The sequence below is a fragment of the Sceloporus occidentalis genome, unplaced genomic scaffold, assembly GCF_023333645.1.
Source record: "Sceloporus occidentalis isolate IW3139 unplaced genomic scaffold, rSceOcc1.0.p SCAF_1, whole genome shotgun sequence".
In the NCBI taxonomy this organism is placed as follows: Eukaryota; Metazoa; Chordata; class Lepidosauria; order Squamata; family Phrynosomatidae; genus Sceloporus; species Sceloporus occidentalis.
The window spans coordinates 168,426,807-168,451,513 of record NW_028316981.1 but is presented as its reverse complement, the minus strand read 5'-3'; the positions used below and the strand labels follow the sequence as shown (position 1 = coordinate 168,451,513).

General features: G+C 40.8%; 1 protein-coding gene across 2 annotated transcripts in view; it reads left to right on the top strand.

Moving 5' to 3' along the window:
- Positions 1 to 24,707, top strand: part of LOC149322691 (vitamin D3 receptor-like) — a 103,556-nt gene that overhangs the window by 44,874 nt on the left and 33,975 nt on the right. For both annotated transcript variants that reach the window (XM_089481646.1, XM_089481653.1), the window contains exons 4-5: positions 4,412 to 4,562; positions 17,629 to 17,759. In XM_089481646.1, coding sequence (XP_089337772.1) covers positions 4,412 to 4,562; positions 17,629 to 17,759 — 282 coding nt within the window. The remainder of the gene's footprint in view (positions 1 to 4,411; positions 4,563 to 17,628; positions 17,760 to 24,707) is intronic.

Genomic DNA, 24,707 nt, shown 5'->3' with positions numbered 1-24,707 from the left:
TGCATACTTTATTTTTTTTTATTTTCTCTTTATGTTTCTCTAAGACTCATGTCTTTTGAGATGTGGGTCCCCCTCTAGATATTATACCATGTCTAGAACAGGCTGTCGCTCTGAATACTTGATGCAATGTTGGTTTTTAATGCAGAGATTTTAGTCTCATCTCAAATACACACACACATAATGACCAGCAAAAAGTTCAGACTTGGTAGGACACCAAAATCTAGTTCTCTCTTTTACTAGAAATCAGAGGCTAAAAGTAACATGTTAATATGAAGTCGAAGGCTTTCATGGCCAGCATCCATATTTTTTGTGGGGTTTTCGGGCTATGTGGCCATATTCTAGAAGAGTTTATTCCTGACATCTGTGGCTGGCATCAGATGCTGGCGAAACATCAGGAATAAATACTTCTAGAACATGGCCACATAGCCTGAAAAACCCACAAAACTATAAACATGTTAATAGTAAGACAGTTAGTTTTTGTTGTGCTTCCTTCTTTTTGTAAGTAAACACTATCTACTTATAGTACACAAGCAAATACACATTATTCATTATGCTGAAAAAATGTAATGTTATAGTGTTCATATCAAAACATTTGAACACTTGATGTTTTAGTAAAAAATAATAATGCTGAGAGCAACTTATTAATAATGTCTTCTGTTGTTCAGTATTAATATGTGACAGGCGACACACAATTCATAAAAATTAATGAGTAATGAGTTGCTTTTAAGCTTAATAATTCCCAGGCTTTGTCAACAATTTAAAATGGATTAATGTATATTTGGGACAAGAAATGTGTGCATTGGAGTGGTACATATCTGAAGAAACTAATTGTTTATAATGTTAATCAAGTTACCTGTATGTGGGTGTGCTTTCAAGTCTCCTGTCGATTTATGGTGACCTCATGAATTTCATAGGATTTTCTTAAGCAAGGAATCTTCAGAGGTGGTTTTGCCAGTTGCTTCCTCTGAAATATAGCCTACAGCACTTGGTATTCATTGGTAGTCTCCTATCCAAGTACTAACCAGGGCTGACCCTGCTTAGCTTCCAAGATCAGATGGGAACTGGTGCCTTTCGGGTATTTAGGGAAGTAGGGAACAGATGTATCTATAGCCTAAATCTGTTGGAAGATTTCTGCATTCTCTTTCCTTTCCTTATAGACTTAGCTTTGATATTTTTGATATTTAAATATTTTTATTTCCTTACCAGAGGCTGAAGCCTTAGGAAACTTAAATTACTCTACAAAATCCTATTGTTAGTCCTGACTAGAATAGCTCCATTGACCCACTGTTGACACACCATTCATCAATTCACTGAATGTGTCTACTCTAGTTCGGACCAATTAACAGGATACCAGCCTTTGTCTAGATTCTACACCAGCAAGATACTCTCCATCCCTCATTCTTTGTTTATATTGCTTTAAACAATTTTGTTGACTACTTATGTATTAGCTGCAAATTTGAAGAAAGGCTCAATGAAGCCTGAGTATATAAAAGGGCTGAGGTATTAACAAAGGACTAGGGAGAATATAGCTTGGTCAAAAAGCTGCTCCCTTTATAAGGCTTTAAGATCTCATGTTCCACTTACTCAAAAGGAGGAGGGAGGATTTAATAGTTTCACATTTTTTTCAGATCACCTTTACCCATCTAATAAAGTACTGTATGACGGTCTTGTTTAACTGAAGATTCATTTGCTAAAGCTTAATAGAGCACTTGTTTGCAAGTGGTCAGTAATGAAAGCAAAATGTGATAAATATTATGTTCTGGAAAGTCCTCCTCTTGGCTGAAAACACAGTAACTGAGCAACAGTTTCTTTCTAGGTGACTTTTCATCCATGAAGCAGGAAAGACAATGTTATTGCTTGATTGCAAGGTGTTTCAGATACTGTGCTTGAATTTTTAATGGAAGCTTGTCATGACATTCAAAGGGTTTAACTTATCCCTTATTGGTACAAATGTAGACATGGCATTGACACAACAACTCATCAGTGCATTTCCTATTGGGGCAGAAAGGCAGTGTTAGTTATGAAGGAGCAAGGTTAAGTCCATAATCAAGGATAATTTTCAATCTCCATTTAAGTGGAAGAAGGAATTGTTTTGTGGCGCAATTGGAAACATTAGTTTTAGTCAGACTAGTAGTGATAGCGATATTCTGAATGTAATGGGACAGGAATTGCAAGAAAAATGTGAAGGCATGGATCTGGAATCCTGTTTGAAACTAATCTTTTCTTTCCTTGGCTCATACTACATGTGACAGCAGCATACCCCTTTGTGTAAAACCATGTGTATAAAGCAGGGAATGAAAGATATATGCTAATGACTAAATCTAAAGTGTCATCTCCTCATGGCCTGTGCTTCAAGTACCTTTCTCCTCCACTGAGCTCCAGCATTTGAATAGAAGCCAACTGGGAGAAAAGAGCTTTATGAGCACGAGGAAAGAGGCTTCAAAAATATAGAGATGGTAGAATTCAGTGTTTAAAATCAGAACACCTCCTCCCATGCTTTAGATGGAGCTGGGACAGACCTGCGTTAAAACAAATAGAACTACAGATACTACTACCATGTAGTGTTTTAGTTTCAACTTTGCCGGTATATACATGAATTCAGCCACCCATTGTGCCTCCTTGTTACAGCACAACTTGGAAACTTATTAATATGTAGCAGCAGGGCCAAAGGAGGCCCACAGACCTAGGGTTGCCATAATTGAGGACCTCCAAACCGGGACAAATGTAGGACAAGGTTTGAAAATGTAGGACTTTTTATTATTATTTCCTGGCTAGGAAATTTTTAAAAAGTCCTACATTTCTAAAACTTGTCCTCCTCCTCCTCCTCCCAGGCCAGGAAGGGGCGCGGGGCGGCTTGGAATCGCGGCAATTGCCGCGGTGCCAAGCAGCCTCGTCCTCCTCCCGGTCTGGGAGGAAGCCTCGGCCGGCTCCCAGGCCGGGAAGGAGGCAGGGGCCGCCCCTCATCGCGGCGATCGCCGCGAGGGGAAGCGGCCTCCTCCTCCTCCCGGTCTGGGAGGAAGCCTCGGCCGGCTCCCAGGCCGGGAAGGAGGCGGGGGCCGCCCCTCATCGCGGCAATCGCCGTGAGGGGAAGCGGCCTCCTCCTCCTCCCTGGCCTTGCGGAGGCCTTGGAGGACCCCGCGGTTGGAGCTCCGACCGCAGAGCCGCCTCCAAGGACTCGCTGGGGCCCGGGAGGGAGCGTCTCCGCGGCTGGAGCTCCAACCGCGGAGAGCCTTCCCAGGCCTCAGCAAGGCCTTGGAGCCGCCATGGGGGCTGAGGTGGCCACGGTGGGCGGGGCCGTCCCGGTTTGGGCGCCAAACCGGACCGGGACCGGGATGGCACCGCCCAAACCGGGATTGTCCTGCCCCCCGGCGGGATATGGCAACCCTACACAGACCTGACTTCCCAAATATATTCCAGGTTCCTTTCCTTTAACGTTTAGCTTTCACTTTCACTTCTTCCTACATATGGCAATTTAAAAGTGAAATATGGACACAAACTTTGCCAAACTCAATTGAAATATGCCTGACTTCTGTCGTCCATTCTATTCAGTAAATGTGAAGCTACTGATACAAATCACTTGGTGTTTATTACTTTAAAAGTAGTAAAAGACTACTTGAAGACCTTGAAGACTAGGAGACATTATCCCCATTCACACTAGTACTTTTGTTAGGGATAGATGAGGGCAGATTAGTTCATTCAGTACCAAATCTGTCCTGAATTGAAATTCACACTATCTTTACCCTGATCAGATGGGATAGTTTAGGAGGAAAATATTTTTCATCCTGTCTCTTTGAATTACACTTTCTTCTCTTATGTCCCTCATTTGATATAAATGACACAATGTGATCCAGTTGTGTCCCCATCCAAACATTTTTTTGGAAGGGGTTGAAGGCTAAGATAGAAATATCCTGTTTTAGCTGCAGTCTTTGCTTCCTGTAGATTACTCACCTCTGTGGAGATGAAAAAATAAAGGAAAATCTGTCCTAGAGGATGATTTATAATTTACTGTAAATCAGAAATATATTTGTCTTGAATAAGGGATTTTAACTCATTCAGCAAGTGTTTAAAGAAGGTTGGTAACCAAGTGGGCTGGGGCTTTTACAGACTGTGCTATTTAGATCTGTTAGAGTGTTACTTTTTCAGAGAAAACCGCTGAGATAATGTTAATACAGTGGACCCTTGTTATACGCTGGGGTTTGGTTCCCAGATCCCCCGTGTATAACAAAATCCGTGTATGCTCAAGTCCCATTAAATATAATGACATAGCAAAATGGTGTCTCTTATAAAAAATGAAAAATCAAGGTAAATTTATACTTTTTTGGGACATTTTCAAACCGTGTATGCTTGAATCCGTGTATAAAAAATCCGTGTATAAGAAGGGCCGACTGTAACCTGTTTACTTCTATCTTAGAAATGGAGTCCATGGCACCTTGCCCACCCTTTCCTGATCCAGCCAATGACTTTGATAGAAACATTCCCCGTATCTGTGGTGTTTGTGGAGACAAAGCTACTGGCTTTCATTTTAATGCTATGACCTGTGAAGGCTGCAAAGGATTTTTTAGGTATGTGACTTTTAATTTATCAGTATATTATCAGAGTTTTTACTTGTGCCCTGAAAACCAAGTCTTTTGTGAGGCTAGCAGCTTACCACCAAAAGATTATCATTAAGGAAGTTTCTTTTTCCTTTTTTTGGATTTTATGTTATATGAATGTATTTTAACTGAATTGTAATTTTAAATTTACTGTTGTACTCTCGCCTCAATCCGCAGAGAGAGGCTGGAAATATACAAATAAAAACTATTATTATTATTATTAGTGGGACTGTTCTGATTAAGGGTCTGAGTGTGTTAGCTTGCTGTTTGAGAATAATCCCTGTTCTTTTATCTAGAGTACCAACTGGACACATCTGTTGGTTAAGCCCATAGCTGGCTTCTACACTATTAGTGATTACATTCCAAACTTTCGTACTTTTAGTTCTTCCTCTTTACAATACTGCTGCAACCCATATACAGCCTGGATTTCCCAACTCTTGTGGATTCAGGGGAGGATTTGAGGGTACTGAGCACAGCTAGATCCCAATCTCTTAATACTGGTTAAAAAGGTGTGTGCTATGTCTGCAGTAGGCCATCAGGTTCCAAGAGTTAAGAATAGTTTAGCATATTTCATAAATGAGGTGCTTACTTATCATAAAATACAGTTCTGTAATGATGATGCAGGAGGTTTTCCTGGGAACTTGTGGTTAAAAGTGGATGACTAATGGCAGGTATAATTATGAGATGATGTGTGACTAATTAAGAGAAAACTCACTTGTGTCTGATGCTGTAATGGGGAAGTAGGAATAACACAAGCATAAGATTAGAGTAAATGCTAAAGTTGATGTTCCAGTGGACCTTTTCCTTTTAAACATGATACTTTTCTTTCAGTATCTCTGTAACAGAGATAACTACTTTGTTAAACTGCTGGTTGCAATATTTTGCATTCCATAAGCCATGCAACCAGGTTTCCATTTGGCCTACAGCACAACTTGGTTAACCAGAAAAGCAACATTTTCTTCAACTCCTGTTGTTTAAATGACCCATATATACTTGTCTATAAGTCGACCTCGTGTGTAAGTCAAGGTCAATTTTTGGGGCTGAAAATGTGGATTTTTATATGACCCATGGATATGTTGAGGGTCAGATTTTAGGGGGCAGCCAAGCTGGGGAGAGACTCCAGGGTGATTGCTCGCCCTTCCCAGCCTGTCCCCAGCTGGGCTTTCCCCCACGGAGGCAGCCTAGTTGGAGAGAAACACCAGGACAATTGCTCGCCCTTCCCAGCCTGCCCCCAGCTGGGCTTTCCCCCGCGGAGGCAGCCGAGTTGGGGAGAGACTCCAGGGCGATTGCTTGCCCTTCCCAGCCTGCCCCCAGCTGGGCTTTCCCCTGTGGAGGCAGCCCAGTTGGGGAGAGACACCAGGATGATTGCTCGCCCTTCCCAGCCTGCCCCCAGCTGGGCTTTCCCCCGCGGAGGCAGCCCAGTTGGGGAGAGACACCAGGACAATTGCTCGCCCTTCCCAGCCTGCCCCCAGCTGGGCTTTCCCCCGCGGAGGCAGCCGAGTTGGGGAGAGACTCCAGGGCGATTGCTTGCCCTTCCCAGCCTGCCCCCAGCTGGGCTTTCCCCTGTGGAGGCAGCCCAGTTGGGGAGAGACTCCAGGGTGATCACTCGCCCTTCCCAGGCTCTCCCCAACTGGACTGCCCCTTGCGGAGGTAGCCCGGCTGGGGAGAGACTTGGCCAAAGGACCTATTGCCCTGTGCATAAGTCTACTCAGGATTTTGGAGACCATTTTGGGGCAAATATTTTTGACCTATAGTTGTGTATATATGGTAACTCATTTTTCAAGTGTATATTCCCTGATAGACACATAAGAAAGTAAAGAGGGAAGTTTGCAAAGCCCTTACCTCACTTGCAGTACTTTTAAAAAATTGGGATGATTCTTTCAGAATTATTCTGAAAATTCCCAAGCTCAAAGATCTAGTCAAGGAGGATCTTTTTGTTTGGAGGTGTTTCCCAGATCTCCAGTTTCCTATTGTTTTTCTGAATTAGTCTTGAAAGCATATTGTTCTTATGCCCCCCCCCCCCATGGAAAATGGCACACACAGATCTGTTATTCTAAAGGTTAAACTAGGTGTCAAGAGGAATGGATATTCCTTTTTTTTCTGCCTTATTTCATCTTATCATAATTAGGATTAGCCATAGTTTACATTTGGATATAACCCTAAACTCTGCTTTATTGAAATGGTCCACATAGCTGTACCAGAGGAGGAAAAGAACGGAGCACATGAGAATATGGCTTGTGCATGTAAAGCTAAGGCAATTGATTATCCCATATTTCTAAATTCAGCTGTTGCCTGCTAATTTCCCCCCAAGTTCCCCCATTCTCTTCCCCCATGTTCCTGCCTTGCCTTTTCTGTGCTTGTAAAATTCTAACCCAAAGATTGTCTGGGTATTTAAGAGTTTGAGTATAGCTGAACCCTTTTCCTTGCTGGTGAAATGGTTCCTTGCCCCCCTTCTCTGGTGGTGTCCCACAGTAGATAGGGAAAAAAATTGTTCACAGGTTAGCTGTGAACATTAGCTGTAAACCTTTTTCAGAAATTTATTGTGTAGCAACTTTCAGAAACTTACAGTGCTTGCTTCCTTAGTTTTATGATGTTTTACCTAAGAGTGCATTTGAACTGTTTACCTGTGGGTTTTTTTCCTGTTTATTGTTCAGCTATCCCAGCATCATTCCACCAGTTTCTTATTGAAATGAAGTTTCACCAGTATAATTGAAAGTTTCTTAATTACTCACCCTTTGAAAATAAAGAAAGGGAAAGATGCCTCTCTCCTGATTCCCCCTTTCCCTTCACAAGCTGCAGCCTGTACATTAGCCTCCAACCTAGCCCATTTTCAAGGATTCTACACCTAAGCATTTTAACTCAGAAAACTTCAGATGTAGGTGAGTGGAGAGCCATACCCTCCTCACCCCGCCAACATCTGACTCTGTGTTAAAGAGGCAGAAGCCAGCTTTGTTGCCTCTTTTAGAACATCCAGCAAACCCCATGGATATGTAACTCATCCACATATTTAATGATTTAGCACCCTTTCAGATATTAGTCACTTTCAGAATCCCCAAGCCATGGAGATCAGTGTATAATTCTTCTTTCTCTGTCCTCCTCTTCCACTTTGACACAGTCCCATGGTCTGTGATAGCTGCTGACTCCACTGGACATATGTCCTTCTGAATCTTGGACATATATGGTCTCTTTTTAAAATGTGATGTTTGTTTATATGTTGTGGCCCGTCAGTATGCTATGCATATGGGCTTCCACAAAGAAGGATGGCAACTAGAGGTTGAGCACTGAATAGCAGCAGGTAGATTGGTTAGTTCATAGCTTTGGGTATCTGATTAGGAATTGGGAATTGGGCAGATAGACAGTTCAATGAATATTATTTTTAAAAAGCCTATCCTTACTTTTTATCCTTACTTTTTATAAACTATCATTTGTTTATACTCTCCAATCTGCCTGTACATGAACCTATGGTATAAAAATGTTATGTTTTAAATTGGAATTTTGTAATTGTGCTGGCCAAATGGCTGTAATAAAGTTATTATTATATTTTTAAAAAGCCAACTCTTACGTGTCTAGGACATGATTAAAATGCAAATAGTTTCCAGTTACTATCTTTAATTGTCCAGTTGTGCAATTAATTGTGTCCACAGCACCAGTTATCTTATTCATGGGTATGCATCTCCCTTATTATTTTCTTTGCTAAATCAGATTAATATTGCAAAGAAGATACCTTGTAGGCAGTTCTAACATGTTTGAAGCTGAGAATGTGTTCCATCCAGCAGCACCTTGAGGAGATTGATCCACTTAACATGATCAAGTGTGGAACTTCAGACTCTCATAAGATTAGAGACTCATCTGTGAAATATAAAATGGCAACTTGTGATTTGTTTTTTCCCAATCACAGAGGAGCTATGATCTTGTATAGATTTGTAGTTGCTAATGCTAACAGAATACAAGTGTGAAAAGGCTTTGGGAGTATTATTTTAAAACATAAATCAACCCCAGGACATACTCAGAACCTGAGCATGCTGTACTGTTGTCTAGTTCATACCCTATTTGTCTTTATTTTCTTTGGATGACTGCATTAGTATTTTCAAACTTTGTGTGGAAAATGTGAAGTCGAAGGCTTTTACGGCCAGCAGCCATATTTTTCTGAGGGTTTTTTTGGGGCTGTGTGGCTGTGTTCTGGAAGAGTTCTGGAAGCAAAACATTAGGGATACACTCTTCCAGAACACAGCCACATAGCCCGAAAAACCCACCAAAAAAACTATATTTGTGTTGCAAACTCTGTGTTGATTTTGTTGTGTATAAAGTTCTTTATACACAACATTTCACCATCCTCTGGCTGAGTCAACCGCATTTCATCTCCTAGTGTAGAGATAACTTCAATTAAATGTTCCAATTACCAATACAGACACTGAGGGAGATATGGTTCAGAAAGAGCAGGTGTACCACTCTAGCTATTTCAGCTACTTTATAATCGTTTTTAAAATTGTATAGTTAAAGTAAGATCTCTCTATTCTATTCTGCAATTGTATCCTGCCTGTTTCATTTTTTAAGAAGTTTGCCGCAAAACATATTATAGACTCTGTCTTGGCTTCATTTTATTATTGAGGAGATGAGATAAAACAAGTTGAGGGAACAAACTCTTTTCCCAGTCATCTCTAAATACCAATGTGTTCATTTGTTCCTTATTCTCCATCTGCTTTATTTATTTGAAATACGCCTATTCCATCTTTTACAGTAACAACAGCAACTTACCATAAACAAAACTGAAAGGTAAATCCCTGTTTCTTAAGTTGTGAGTGTTGGCAGTTGCAACCACTTTCAATTGTCATTGCTACCCCATTGCTTTAAATGATTTTGTCTTCCACAACTATGGAATGGGCTTTCCCATCCCCATCTCCAGTTTTCTAGTGTGCCCAGTGTAATCTTTCAGAGATTCTTTGCTGTCTGTACCAGGGAATACCAGGGAAGCTCTGCTCTATTGCCACGTAAACTGTGAAAAGCAAGGTTTGTAAGAATGGGTTGATCCTAATCTGTGATGCAAATAATACTTCATTTGATACTTAGTGCCTATGGCAAATGAGCACCGTAGAAGCAATAAACACAATCCCTGCCAACAAGATAACCCCACTAGTGTAGACATGATGCATGTGGTGAAGGAAGATGAAAAAAATCTGAAAATAGATAATGGAGGTCTCTTCCAACTCTATGATTCTAAATAAATAAAAATAAATGCACGACTGAACACCATGTAGGGCACGCAGAATGCTTTTCAACAGAAACAGTATGTTGTTGGTCTCTGGGAGCATCCTTTCTCCCCTTTTTAATATTTTAATGTTGTAATAATTTAATTATATTTTACTGTATTACTTTTGTATGTTTTTAACTGTACTGTTCTTTTAATATTTTGAGCCACTTTAGGTCCCAGATTTGGGGAAAGAGCAGAATATAAATAAATATAATAATAATTATTTTTCTGTTTAACATCTAGTGTAAAATAACACGTGATTTGACATGTCAGCCAGTGATACAGGAAACAGGTAGGAAATTCAGAGTATAATAATGCCATGAGATGTACTGTATTACAGCTGACATCACCAGGAGGAGGAGAGACGTGGGGTGGCAGTTGCTGCTCTTTCTCTTGGAACACCTAGTTCTGCCCTGTAAATATGGCACAATAAGTTGCGAAGGAAGTAGAAGTTTTTATGACTCCAGGCCAAGTTTTTTTTGCCCTGAAAACATCTGCTAATGGTAAATACAAATTGCTGTGCTTGACATTCTAGTAGCTGAAGGAATGTCAGAAGTATGAATGATGGACAAGGTCAAACCCAGAAAACCCAGCGGCATTATTTGACCTTGAAAAGTGGGTGAAAAATATCAGTTGAGTAAGGTGTGTCCTGGAAGAAACCTGCAGGAGGCTATTTGTTTGAAAGCAATGCTAATGACATCTTGAGACCAAACAAGGTTGTTGGAAATGAGATGCCTGTCTCATAATTGCTTTACCCCTCTGGACATTTTCCTCTCCTGAACATGATTCAAAGACTTTACTGATCTCTCTGCCCTTCATCCTTCCCGTGAAGGTGTTTGAAAAAAATATATACGTGTCTTGTTAAGGAGCAATGAGTAATTCCTGCTAAGGTTTGTGCTTTTTAATCTTGAAACAACAATGTTCCCTACTACTTCACAAACATAGAGGAAACCAACAGTCTTTTAGGTAGGGTTACGGGACTGCAAACTGGAGGGGGCTCTCTTAAACCTTTAATGATTATGTAGAAAACATTTCAGCTTTGCATGTTGTGCAACCAGCTAACAAGCAACCCCTAATGAAATTCTCTCTTCTATGCAGTCATTAAAGGTAGAGGAGCCCTGTCCAGTTTTTACTCTAGCAACCTTAGTAAGAAGTTGTCCTGGAGTTCATTCTCACCCCCCCTCTCCTCCCATCATACGTTGAAAGGGTACAGTACACTTCAACTGTTTAAAAAAAGTTTATTAAAATGCCACCAAAGTCTATAGGGATTTTGCTGTGTATTTTGCTTCCCCAAGGCTGTATTGGGGCCTGTGGAGGCCTGTTTTCCGTACAAAAGTCAACATACTTCCTGGTTGGGAAAAAACACAACCCTGGGCTCTAAAACAGCCTTGAGGGGACATGGTTAAATTGCCCCCACATCCCTAGGGGACATGGGAGGCATTCCTAATGTTTTTTAATTAATTAATATTTTCCCAACAATCCTTTTCAGGAGCATAGGAGCCCTTGTATCACACTTTGCTTATTCCTGTTCTTAGGGCTCTCCTCTTTGAATCTCTTTACTGTCAAATAGGTTAGGCTAGGTTCTCTTCCACACTCCGTTGTCCCTTGACACCTTGGACAATTGCTGATACGCCAATGTATTATTGGGCAAACTGTTGCTCATGTAAGAGCTTGACAACTTTTAGTTTGGTAAGAGTGTAAGAATGGAGAAATTTCCAGGGAGCAGGCATGTTTTTCTTTCCCAGGAAAACAGGAGTCTATGGCCACCTTTAAAGATTAGTTAAGTTTTAGTTGACATACTTTGTGGACTGTAGCCCATTTCATCAGGTGCATCAAAGTGGGCTACAGTCCATGAAAGCTTATGCCAGATAAACATGTTAATCCTTAAGCACCACTATAAACTTTCTTGTTTTTGCAGGGGAGTTGATTGCTGCCCTTCTTCTATAGAAAGCATGGCACTCTTCCCTTCTGCACATGGTGTTGATTTTGAAGACACCTTGCAAAACCAGTGAGATTTTTAGAGACACTAGGCCCTAGTGTCTCTAAGGCTTGCCTGTCAGTCATTTGTTGTATTTGACTAAAAGCCATTACAAATCCACTTAAAAACAGAGTAAAACAAAACATACAGCTACATCCATACAAAAAACTGAATCAATGAATTCCCCAGCATACTCAATAACAATATTATTGAGATAAGAGGCATGAATACTTTTATCAGCCTTCGCAAATAAGGCTGTTTTATGTGTGACATATGGGTCACAGTCTGACAGTAGTCAGCATTTTTTCACGTACATAAGAGCTCTCACCCTCTAAGGAAGCCAAAATCTGTGCCAAGAATGTCTTCCTGGGGTTTTGATATAACTAGGAATAGAGTAAATAGTGTGAAATATCCTCTACCTCTCCTGCACCAAAAATGCAGAGCCTTAAATTTCTTGGAATGTTTCTATACCTGCCATCCAAAACAGACACTGGCATAAATATACATGATAGAGATGACCCTCTATATTCTTCCCTGTTCAGGGCTTGGGAGGGAAGGCTGGTGCTCTTCCCATATAGTTGTAATGGGGTTCAACACTACATTTCCTTCAAGTCAAACAATGCCATTGTCTTCTCTCTAGCCGTGAGGGGCATCAGCATTATGCTGAACACAAGATATAAAGGCCAGGTAAAATCTGTGGGACATCAATTTTCTTTTCTGTTAATGAAGGATATCTGACTTTCATCCTTTAAGAATCAACAAGAATAGTTTATCCTTCTTAGTTAAAACAGCCTTATTTCCTAAGGCTGCTAAAAGTATTCATGCCCCTTATTGGAAAAGAAGTTAGCTGTAGGCTTCATGGAAGCTGTTCCCTATGTGACTCAGAGGCTGGATTACATGTTTTTTTTTCCAGATTAACATGGCAGCTATAGTGCTAAAATCCAACAACCCTCCTCCCCTCCCTCTTTTTCTTATTTATTCATTTATTTATTTTGTCCTACTTTACGTCAGTAGACTCCACAATTTCCTGAATGCCTCTTTTGCAAGGCCCTCTCTTCAAACAGATATGGATTCATTTCCCATTTGGCAGTGAAAGGTATCTAAAAAAATTTCTTACCATAGTATTAAGTTCCAAGAAAATAGAGTTGAATGTTAAATAATGATGACATTCCTGATTTGCAAAGTAGAGAATGTGTAAGGTGTGTTTGTTACTGGGTGGATAATGATGGCTTAAGTCTGCAAAGGCTTAAATGATATTTGATAAGAGTGCTCAAGGGAGGTTAGCACAAGCAACAGTTTGGTTGGTTGGAAATGACTTACATTTCTGAAAAAGAAGTTAACACTTTTGGTGGGGGCAGGATAGCAAATGTGTATCCAAGTCCCACTTACCATTATTTATGTGTTTCATACTAGTGCTGGTTTCGTTTCATGAATAGGTCCTAGTCCTCATGCTTGTGGACTTAGTAGTCAGTTTCCAGTCCAGGCAATCGGGACATTGGGCGCTCTACTAAGGTTGAGCAACAGTCCATGAATTTTGCAAATAAGCAGGGGCCATGGGCTACTGGTGTATGACTACTGTACAGTTGTATACAGTTTAAGCCATGTTAGTCTGGAATATCAGTATACAAAAGTATCTTGTAGTAAAATGGCATCCCTTATATCAAATGACAAAAATCAGGGTTTACTTTTTGGAATTTTTGTATGTGAATATTTTCAAGCCATGGTTGGTTGAAGCCATGGGTGCAGAATCCGTGTATATGGAGGGTCAACTGTATTTCATTACAGTGAGATGTCACTCGGGAGATCTCCAGAATTTAGCATGTATTGTCAAGTGAGTTGAAAACTCTGCTTTCTAATGTATGGTTTTGAAGAAGGAACTGGAGCACAGATGCATGTCTTTGGAATACATAATGGAACACAAGTTTGGAGAAGAAGGAAGTAGAATCCTGGGGCTTAGTTCTCTTCCTAATCAGTGGAAAGGCCCAGTGACTTGTTGTATATGATGCAAACCATGTTTCTGAAAACACGTTGAGCAATTATATTATTCCCTGTTTCACAGTGGCATATAAATAGGAAAAGCCGGCTGATGCATATTTACTCAGAAGTACAGTAAATGTTCAGTAGTTTCAGGCAAGTGTGTGTAAGATTGCAACCTTAATTGTGTAGGCCATAATAAGCTCTCAACTTGACAGATGAAATGTAATGTCCTTCATGTGGGTTTATCATTTAAAACAGCCCAGAAAATTCAGCTTATTCAAAAATGTGATATTGTAACTAATTTCTGTGATGCACACTCGTGGAAATGAGTAATGACTTCTGGTGGTTTGGGGTTTTTCTTCCCTCAAAGGGAAGTGTAGCAATGACAAATCATTTCCAACAGCAACAACAATCCTACAGGATGTTTGCTCCCAGTTATTCTATGTAAGGAAAAATTCCTGGATTTTCTCAGGTTTTAGTCAGTGTGTGGGATAAAATTTCATATTATTATTATTATTAACCTTTATTTATAAAGCGCTGTAAATTCATATGAATCTGGGATAGTAAATATGTAGGCAGATAAAAATGTACTTGGGAGGGATGGAAACAAACAGTTGTCTCTGTTGTCTTGCAATGGCTAGGAAGCCTACTCTCCTCATCAACATGTAATTTTGTTGTCATCATATGGCATAGTCAATAAAACAGGGAGGATTGTTTTGTAGAGTATTTTTGGATTCTGTTTTGGCTGTGTACTAAAAGCATAAAACAAATTGGAGTAAGTTTCACACTAGCCACCAGCAGAGTGTTGTACTAAACTAGCATATAATCCCATTCTCAAGCATGTTCCCCTTTTGAGCAACTAGACTTCTAAACAGTCAAAGAAATGTGTTCCCCAAATGGCTGGTCAGCAGGCCTTGGGGGTACAAGTGCATAAGACTACACATGGGACAAAAAAGAACTAAGCAGGATGACGGCATAGTGTTTTCATGTAACAGTGAAGAAAAGTATTCCTCCTTCAGGGTTACACAGTATTGTACTACTCTATTTGGGCTGAGGAGAAGTTCCTCATTTCTAGACCAGTGCTACTGTCTCTTATCTCAATTTTTTGATTGGTTAAGACCAGGGGTAGGCAACCTACGGCCCGCGGGCCGGATGCGGCCCGGTGAGGCCTTGGCCCCAGCCTGGTCCTGCCGCTGATTGCCGCTGGGGCCTTTGGGGGGCAATTGTCTATAGAAGCCTCAGAAACATGCATTTATATTAACATTTTTTTAAAAAATCAGCAAATTTTTTCACGTGTCCTCCATTTTTTAAAAAAAGGTGTCCTCCATTTGAAAATTGTGTCCTACATTTGTCCTGGTTTATTTATATATTTAATTTTTTTAAAAAAAATTAATTATTTATTTTTTGGCTTCGGCCCCCCAGTTGACTGAGGGACAGCAACCCGGTCCCCAGCTCAAAAAGGTTGCCTACCCCTGGATAAGACCATTGAGGTACTGTCCAAGGTATTAGCTTCACTGATGAAGATAAATGCAAGGTGTGTCTTTTTATAACTGAAGGCACCATTTGACTTCAGGGGATTTTATTTGCTAATAAACTATCTTAGGGCAGCAATGGGTCTGCATAATTATGTTTGGAGAATAAGTGAGAATTACAGTGTCTTCTACATTTAGAATATATGTACATGTTGTACATATATTCTCTGCATAGATAGTAAGTTGGCAGACAGGCATGAATGCTGTGCTGGTAGAATGGCTGTGTATTTCCTAATCTTTTGGTTTAGTCATCTAATCTGCTGCAGTTTCCTGCACATAAGGATTGAGGAACAGTGATAACATTTAAAATAGTTTTTTTCAATAGATCACTGTTCCTTTTTGTTTATTAGAAATGATACTTTGTGGATATGAGTAGCAGGAGTCTTTCTGGAGTTGTGTGCCTTCAACTCATTTCTGACATATGGTGACTCTAGACCTTATCACTGGGGTTTTCTGGGGCTGAGTGTGTTTGACTTGCCCAAGATCCCCTAGTGGATTTCCATGGCTGACTGGGGAATCAAACCCTGATGTCCAGAGTGGTAGACCAGCACTCAAATCACTATACAAATAAAATAAAAATAAATATATCACATTGGCTCATCTTTCTGGAGGCAGTTGACAAATGCAAGTGATTCTGTTCCCTTTTTGCCCCCAATGAGATGCAGCAATAGAAATCTATCCAGAATTATCCTGACAGCTGAGACCAGTGTGGTCATGCTGATTATCAGATGGCTGATGGTGGGGGCAGATAGGCTGCTGTCAAAGTCCCTACCTTTTGTACAAAGGGTGCAGTTGACTATATCTGATCAAGTCCCTTGCTTAGCACTTCTGCATGGACATTTCAGTCTTTGGCTGGGAATGAGCAAGCCTTTGTCCACGCCAAGCCAGGCACACTTGACTTCTGTTATCTACTCTCCCAAATAGAAAGAAAAGATTTCAACGCATAGGAAACTACAGTATTTAGAGCTTGTATGAACCTGTTGTTTCATTGTAGTGGCATCCCTCAAAAACAGTATAGTTGGGTATGGTCACTATTATCATCATTAACATAGTTCTATATTTCATTCATGCTACACTTGAAATCTAAATATACCTCTGCACACACACCCCTTTATACTCCTAGAATGTAAAGATATAAGCGTGTTAGTCTGTAGAATTAATGTGTAGAGTTTTCTTCATTTAAACTCCTGCACTCCTGTCTGTACTTGGCTTTCACTCCACCATAAGCATCTGAAGAAGTAAAGTCTACAAAAGTTCATGCTACAAACTTCTCCCCCCCCCCCAGTTAGTCTCAAAGGTGCTACAAAATATCTATACACCTTTATACTCCTGTTAGTTCTTACTTTGAGCATATCTACACTATATAGTTATGGTAAATTGATACCTCTTTAACTGTCATGGCTTCATCCTTCAGAGTCCTAGGTCTGTAGTTTGATTATATACTTAGAATTTGTGTTGGAGAGCCCTAGTACTCTAATTCAGGAGAGCAAAAGATCTCTTTAGAGGAGAATTCGGAGGACCTCAGTGGAAGCACAAATTCCAGAATTCTGTAGGATGGGGCCATGACAATGTGATGAAGATACCCTTGTAATTAGTTTATTTATCTTCCAGGGTAATTAGTCCACAAATAGTCTACCACATTTTCAGCCTGTTTTTTACATTGGATGGAAGTTATTGCCCTGGAAGTCCCATGAGATTAAATATTTTCATATTTCAGATACCACAACTTTATGCTATCTTGCTGTTATGAGCTATTTTGGGGAGATTGATGAAGTAGTTAGAAACGTTCATGGATTTCCATATGCTACGTCTTTGTTTTTTGGTTGCTTACCTTTGAATTTTACTTTTTTTGTCTCTTCTGTCCAGTTTTTGGATAGTTTTTCAGGTTTAGGCAAGGCTATTTGAGCCATTTCAACTGTGGTTAATGTTTTCCTGTTTATAGTACAAACTGTCCAACAACACTATGTTTTTCTCTAGCAGTCCATAAAATATTAAGTGATTTTTAGAAAGAGAACCACAGAGACATACAAATTGTTAGTGTCTTCGAAGTATAATAACAGAGTCGGTTTTTAAAATAACCATATTTCCTAGAAACAGAACAGTAGCTACATTTGGATTATTTATACTTTGTCTGGTAAGTACATGCATGTTGTTTGATTTGAGTACAGCTGATTTTGTATGCATATTTACCAGACTGTCTTCCAGAAATATTTTGATACAAAAGATTGGATTATGTCTTTTGATTTATGTCTTTTAACAGTGAACAAACCAAAGAGATAAAATTTGTCCCTTTCTTTTCAGGAGGAGCATGAAAAGGAAAGCAATGTTCACGTGCCCATTCAATGGCGACTGTAAAATCACCAAAGACAACCGACGGCATTGCCAGGCTTGTCGGCTGAAGCGCTGTGTTGACATAGGCATGATGAAAGAGTGTGAGTAACCGTGTAGCACCTTGCCTTGCATTAAAAGTTATGCACAGAAGCAAAGGGCCCTTTCACACTACACAATTACAGCAGTTTGATACCTCTTTGACTGCCATGGTTCCATCCTGTAGAATTCTGGGATTTGTACATTGATCAGAGGCACTAGAGGGGCTCCGTAGCTGAGGATCCTAAAGGCCCATCTCTACACTGCCAGTCCCAGAATTCCATAGGATGTTGCCATGGAAATTAAAGTGGATTCATAGTGCTGTACTTGTGTAGGGTGAGGCAGCCCCAGGACACATGCACCAATAGCTTCAGTTTCTTTAAAACCATTCTGAAAATTCCAGCTTCTTTGTTGGGTGTGTGTATTTTTGAATGGCTGGTTCCTTTTCCCCAGCCCTTTCTGTTTTGGCTTTGTTCTATTTTGCCAATATACAAAAGACTCATTTCATTTAGGGATCTAAAATCCTCTTAACACCAATGGTCAAGCACATGTCTACTCAGAGTTTGCTTGTAAATCAGAGGCATAAAGTACCCCATAACTTTAGTTAATACATCTAAGAGGATTTAAGACAAGGGGTAAGAGGTGAGATCACTGTACCTTGCCTAGATGGAGCTGTAAATTAATAGACAGCTTAGAGTTTTGGATAGTGGCTAGTTGTTTGCCAGTGTTGGTCCAACCTTTCCTTCTGCCTTGAAAGGAAAAAGAATGCAAAATGCTGCCACCATCTTCATAACTGTCCCTCATTGTACACATGCAGATGCTATCTTGGAGAGTGGTGCTTCCTTCTTTTTTGTTCTCTTCCTTGTCAGCTCCCTGCTCTTTTTTTAAAAAAAGGCTGGACTCATACTGCTAATTCTGTATAAAGATATACCAGCTAGTCTGAGGAGCAGGCACTTCTTTACAGAGAAAGAGAGGGCAAGCAAGTAGGCAATGACAAGGAGGGACGGTCCAGGTCAGATCCCTGCCTGTTGCTTCTCAAGTCCAAATTGTGGGTCCTGGTGTGGGCTAGAGTCTTGACAGATAGTATTAGTATAGTAAAGGATATGACAAGAATTATCAGTATAGACAGTCATATATGTTTTCTTTTGCTGTCTTGTCTTAGATCTGGAAATATTCTTGGCTTGATATATGCTCTTTTTATATTTCTTACAATGATAAATTTATGCTTTCATCTTTACAAGCAACCAAATCTTTATGCTCAGCAGTAGTTCTGAAACCATAATGCCAAGATTTGCTTTGAAAATTAACTCCAGAATCTATGAATTTATCAATTAACTGAGTGTGAAAGTGAGGATTGGAAGATGTCCATGTAATCTTGCCTATCTTGTGTTCATATCGGCCAGATTAATGTTGGATTGTTTTCTTGTTTCCTTTCCAGAAATAAGGTAATCTTTGTTTTACTAGCAATTACTTTTTTTAAAAAAGGTGTTTTCAGCTGTTACTTGATGTGACAGTAGAAGCACTAAGTTCCTTTCTTTATGACTCGCATTGTTGCTTTCTTGGAATCAGTCCATTTCTGAGGAAGCCTAACTATTTTGGGTCTGTACCTTTTCCCTCTTTTCAACTTAGGAAAGACAGCGAGTTTATAGCAGTAGTGTGTGCTATTTCATTTTTTAATGGTTCTTGGAAACATGGAATCTTAAATGAGACATAGGCTATGAATCCCATTGTAGTTAATGTATTATTTCAGAGCGCTTCTTTAAGCACATTTTGGGGACTTGATTGAAGGATGGTGTTGAAATATAATTAAAAAAAAAAAAGAACCTATGTACAATTAGATAAATAAGCAAGTGGAAACATTCATATGAGCCACTGCAGATTCCCTTCCTGCAAGCTGTTTGTATGAATAATCTTCCAACATAGTTGTAACCATTCTCACCATGCCATTGCAGACTTGCTTTTCAGGTGTCTTCCATTATGAACTGAAATAGCCAAGGCTGATCCAAGACATTTTTGGGGGGGGCTGGGGGTGGGATGGGGAATCCATAGTGTTTATACAAACCTTTGACAATAGGTTTATATAAATCTATTTTAGGTAAACTTTATATAAACCTCAGAATGCTGTTCTGAGCCTCAGTTAGATGGAACATATTTAATCAATAAGATAGATGTTGACCTGCCATTCAGCAGTTGGTTCAGTGGGTTTACTCTGGATAGCATTGTGGATAGGATTCAAGCTTATGTCTCATGGCCGACCGTGTGTTTACTGAAATGCTAACATATTGTGCCTTCTCTCTTCTTTCTTTACCTCTACCACCAAAAGTAAGCAATAGATTCAGTATGGGATTAAATTTATCTGCAGTCAGTGTCTTATTACCTTGCAGTGTCACTGGAACTTCAGGAGATAATAACTAGTCAAATTAGGGGAACACTTGTACTGTAATTTTGATCTAAAAAGAGAATCTTAGTTGTGGGATACAAAGCTGTGAAGAGACTGGTACCATTTTCCATGTTGCTGAAGTGCTCAAGGGCTACACTTTTGCTTTGTTTCAATTTAGAAGTAGGGTTTTTTCAAGGGGCAGGAGAGTGTGATTTTTTTGTGTTTAAAAATTGTGCCTACAGATAGAAAAATGTGTCTGAATATCTGTAGATAGGGTCATGATTTCTAGTAGGGAGGTCAAATCACAAAGGATATTTGGTCCTCCATGTGTTTTGGACTTCAACTCCCAAAAATGCCAGCCAACCTTGCCAGTGGTTAGGAATTCTGGGAGCTGAAGTCCAAAACATATGGAGGCCCAAAGTATGGGAATCATTGGTATATACAGTGATGGCAGGCAAGTCTATACAGCAAGGCAGTACACTACAACTCAGCAGAAGTTCCCTCCTGCTTCAGAAGTAGACAACGTATCTGTATGCCTGTATGTGAAAGACAAGGATAAAAATGCCATCATCACCACTGCTGGATAGAGCCGGTGACTTCCTGACCATCTGTGGGTCTTCTGAGCCAGGCTGTGTGGGAAGAGCAGGGGTAACTGGGAAAATCATTTGTGTTGGCTGAGGAAATCGGGATACACCCGCATCTATGGGGCAAAGACAGCAGCTGTCGTCAAATAGGCTGTAGCAGCCACTCTATTTTCTTCTGTGTCTGATGCAAGGGGGGGAGGTATTTTAAAAACTCCTCAAAAGTTCCTCTCTTTTTCTTGAGAACTGCTTGTGAGCACTGCAGTTTGCTTTGGCAATGCATTGGCAAATCACAGCAGTGATTTGGGTGGGAAAACAACAGATTCAAATGTAGATTGAGATGCCACTGAGGCCCCAAACCTGAGGCCCCAAACCACATGACTTTCTCCTATTGGACAGATAATCTTGAAAGTTAATTTGGGTTTTTTTTTTTTTTAGAAATCCCACTAGATGGGGAAAACATCATACATAGCTGTTAAATCCTCTGTGGTTTCAAATAATCTATCTAGTGGATTAATTCTCAATTCTTTCGTGTTAGTCCTACTCCCTGAAATGTTAACCGTAGCCTGATATGCATTGATTAAGCAGGTAAATTAGGGGAAGTAATCAAATTTCACTTGTCAGCCCCCCCCCCCCCCCCACACACACACACAAACAAATTGGTTGTGGAATCAGTAAAGGATAGAAAAGGTAAGATGGTACCCTGTATAGCAGAGTAAAGTACCCTTTCCCCTCTAAGTTGCAAAATGTCAACTGCACAAAATGCATACTTATCTCTAGTAGAAAGTGTTTCAGTATGAGTTTTTCCCATGTCACTGCTGTGCATTTTTATATCTGTGCTAGAAAGGTTAAGCGTCATTTGCATTTGGTATTTCCTATAAGGCTATTATGAAGCAGCCAATTTCCTAAATCTTTTGACGTGGGCTGGAAACATGTTTAAAAGTTTCAGTTCTGTTCAGTAATTATTGTACAAACAGGAATTGTTTCACTGCCTTAGTATTTGCAGTACAGATACAGATCTTCAAACTACGCTATTCCAGTAGTGTTTAAAAATGTTTTCACAGGGTTACAGCTACCTGCTTTAAAAATACATCAGACTTTTGCCCAGGCATATCCAAAACAACAGGAGACGGTTCTCCTATAATAATGGCCACCCTGCACACTTCTTGGTTATCTTCTTGTAATCATTAGACACGTAGCATTTACATGGAGTGGATGCCTTTGTGCCTCTTTGGAATATCTTGACAGGGCTTGAAGAGAACTTTGATTTCTGCAGCTTCAGCAGAAGTGTACCCTCTTTGAATTTGGCAGGGCTGGCATTAAACCCTGATAGCAGAATTGGAGAGAGTTATTTTCAGTTTGCTGCTATAGCATAGCAGTAAAACTTGTAAATGATCCTTTTAGTGAAATAGTTACTTGATAAAGGAAATCTTAACTGATTGTAGCTAAAAATAGGTTTTCCAAGCTGGTTAAATGAATGGGAACAAAATGTGCTTCAAACAGCCATAGGCCAAATTACTAAAAGAGTCATGCTCACTATAAGGTGCTTCTGCAGCACCAGCTTTTTTATATATACCTGGAAACAACTGTTGCAGTCCATACAACCTACTGGGTCCGGGACTCTATTTCTGCCAAATGGGATTCCTGTGGGCTTTTTATGTTTATTAGGCCATACAGAAAATTAGTACCTACAGTTGCAAGCTGTGGCCCATCCAGAAGGTTGTGTTTTTGGTAAACATAGGGGAGATACCAGAGTTACATCCAGCCTCTACTTTTTCAAAAACAGGATCACCAACTGCTTCTTTGTCCCCATATACTGATCTGATGTCTGCAACACATTGTTGTTTCGTTATGTGCCTTCAAGTCATTTTTGACCTATGGAGACGCTAAGGCGAACATATCACGGGGTTTTCTTGGCAAGATTTGTTCAGAGGGGGTTTGCTTTTGCCTTCCTCTGAGACTGAGAGAGTGCAACTTACCCAGGGTCACCCAGTGGGTTTCTATGGCTGGGTAGGGATTCAAACCCTGCTCTCCAGAGCTGTAGTCAAACCACTACACCATGCTGGTTTTCATACCTAGAACACATACCTGTGACTAATTCATTCATTCTGCAACCTGCATTTACTGGACCATGTGGCTACAATATATGATGAAATAAACCAGGGGAACAGAAGCAAAAGCAAGGTACGTGAAACTAAGAATGCCATCTGCTAGTCAGTGCTAGACTCCTGCAGCCAGATTTTCTCATTGACAGATGGTTAAGCCACAGTGGCTTAATTCAGACATCATTTCAAATGACAATTTGTTTTGTTCCAATTTTTGTTGACTCTCCAAGATACTGTTTAGAGCAGCACCTGAACTGCCCTAACCTTCCAAGCTCCACACTCTAGTCTCAAGGCCCAGTGAAACAGGGCAGTAGCTATCTCTATGATCAACAGTGCAGACATCATTCCAAGCCAAAGTTTGGAAACGGGTTCTCTTGATTCACTGGCCAGTCGCAAACTATGATTGTCAGTACAGACAACAAGCAAACCACTATATTGGGTTTCCTTAACCATTGTTCAGTATGATACTGAGCTGAACCATTCTGAGTTAAGGCCTTGTGTATCCTGATACCCCAATGTGTCTTAATAACCATGAAATTAAGGTGAATAGATTCAGACAAATCCTTCTCTCCTCCCTGTCTTCCCTCATGTGCTCCAGTTTCCCTTACTACTTTCAAACTGGATTTTAGAAGAGGACTAGTTCTCAGTTGTTTTACATGTTATTCTGTTTAAATCTGGAAGTGTTTTAAATGGTTTATATTGGATGCTGCCTTGAAATCCTGTTTTAAAGGATACAGCAGAAATCATTTAATTAATAAATAAATTGGTGAGGGGAAGAGACAATGGTGGGTTACAGACGGGCAAAAAGGGGTGTGTTCATGACATCATGAAGGTATAGCCTTCAGACGGCCCTTACCTGAATGCCGCCATGAACACGCCGCCCGCACGCCCCAAGCAGGAAGAAGCGGCATTAAAAAGGTGCTGCTTTTCCCCGCTTCTTTTCTATATACTGCGCAGCTGCGCAGCTCCGTCTATAAGCTGCTGCACCGGTACGCCAGAATTGTTACACCGCTAATTTAAGTTGCCCATTTAAAAGCTCTGTGTCTGCTGCATCGCATAATGAGTCGGGGTCCTGGAACATGCGCAGTTTGCACCGAGGCTCTAATTAGAGCGTCAGATGCCATGCAGATGTGGAAGCTGCAGCACAGCTGCACTCTATTTTAATGCTCGTAACCCTAACCCTAACCCTAGAGCAACATGTACGCATGCGCTGCTAGAATTGGGGAAAGTTTGGAATTTAAAGTGAACCCCTACACACATTCCTGTGCCATTTTCACCTAACAATAAAAAACCCCTAAAACTGTAAATATTTACATATGTACAAGGGAGGTGGTGGGGGATGGCAGGGGGACAGCGGTGGCAGCGGCGACAGCTGTGGCTGTGCATTGCAGATTCAGCAAGAGCGTGGGGACCAAAGGAGAGGAGGCATCCATGATGCTGGTGACACTGGCAAAGTGCAAGCGGACAAGGATGCCAACACCAGCTGATCACCAGCTGGCAGGAGACCACCATTGTTCTTGGGCAGGGCGAGGGAAAAAGTTTAAAGGGGCCTGGGCGCTTTAAATGTGCACATAGGCTTTCTGCCGCCGGTGCTGAGCTTCGCAGCTGCGCATCCGCCAGCCGGCAAAAGAAAAAAAACAAGCCCCGTTTTTGGCCACCCGTGCAGAAGCTGCCTCTCTCTTTGCAGCGTCCTCCGAGGCGGCGGTATGGAAACTGCGGGTCAGAAACGGCCCCAGGTGAGGCGTCTTCACTGCCCCCCATGTGGAAGCCCCATCCACCTGAGCCACGCCCCCGGGGCGGGTGGTCTGGAGGCTCCGTATTCAGCAGAATACACCTCCAAGACGTCTTCCCCTGCCCGTCTGTACCCCGCCAAAGCAAAGGCAAAGGACCTGTTCACATCATGCTGCACTCTAGTAGGTATTATGGTATTATGACTGTTGAACAGGT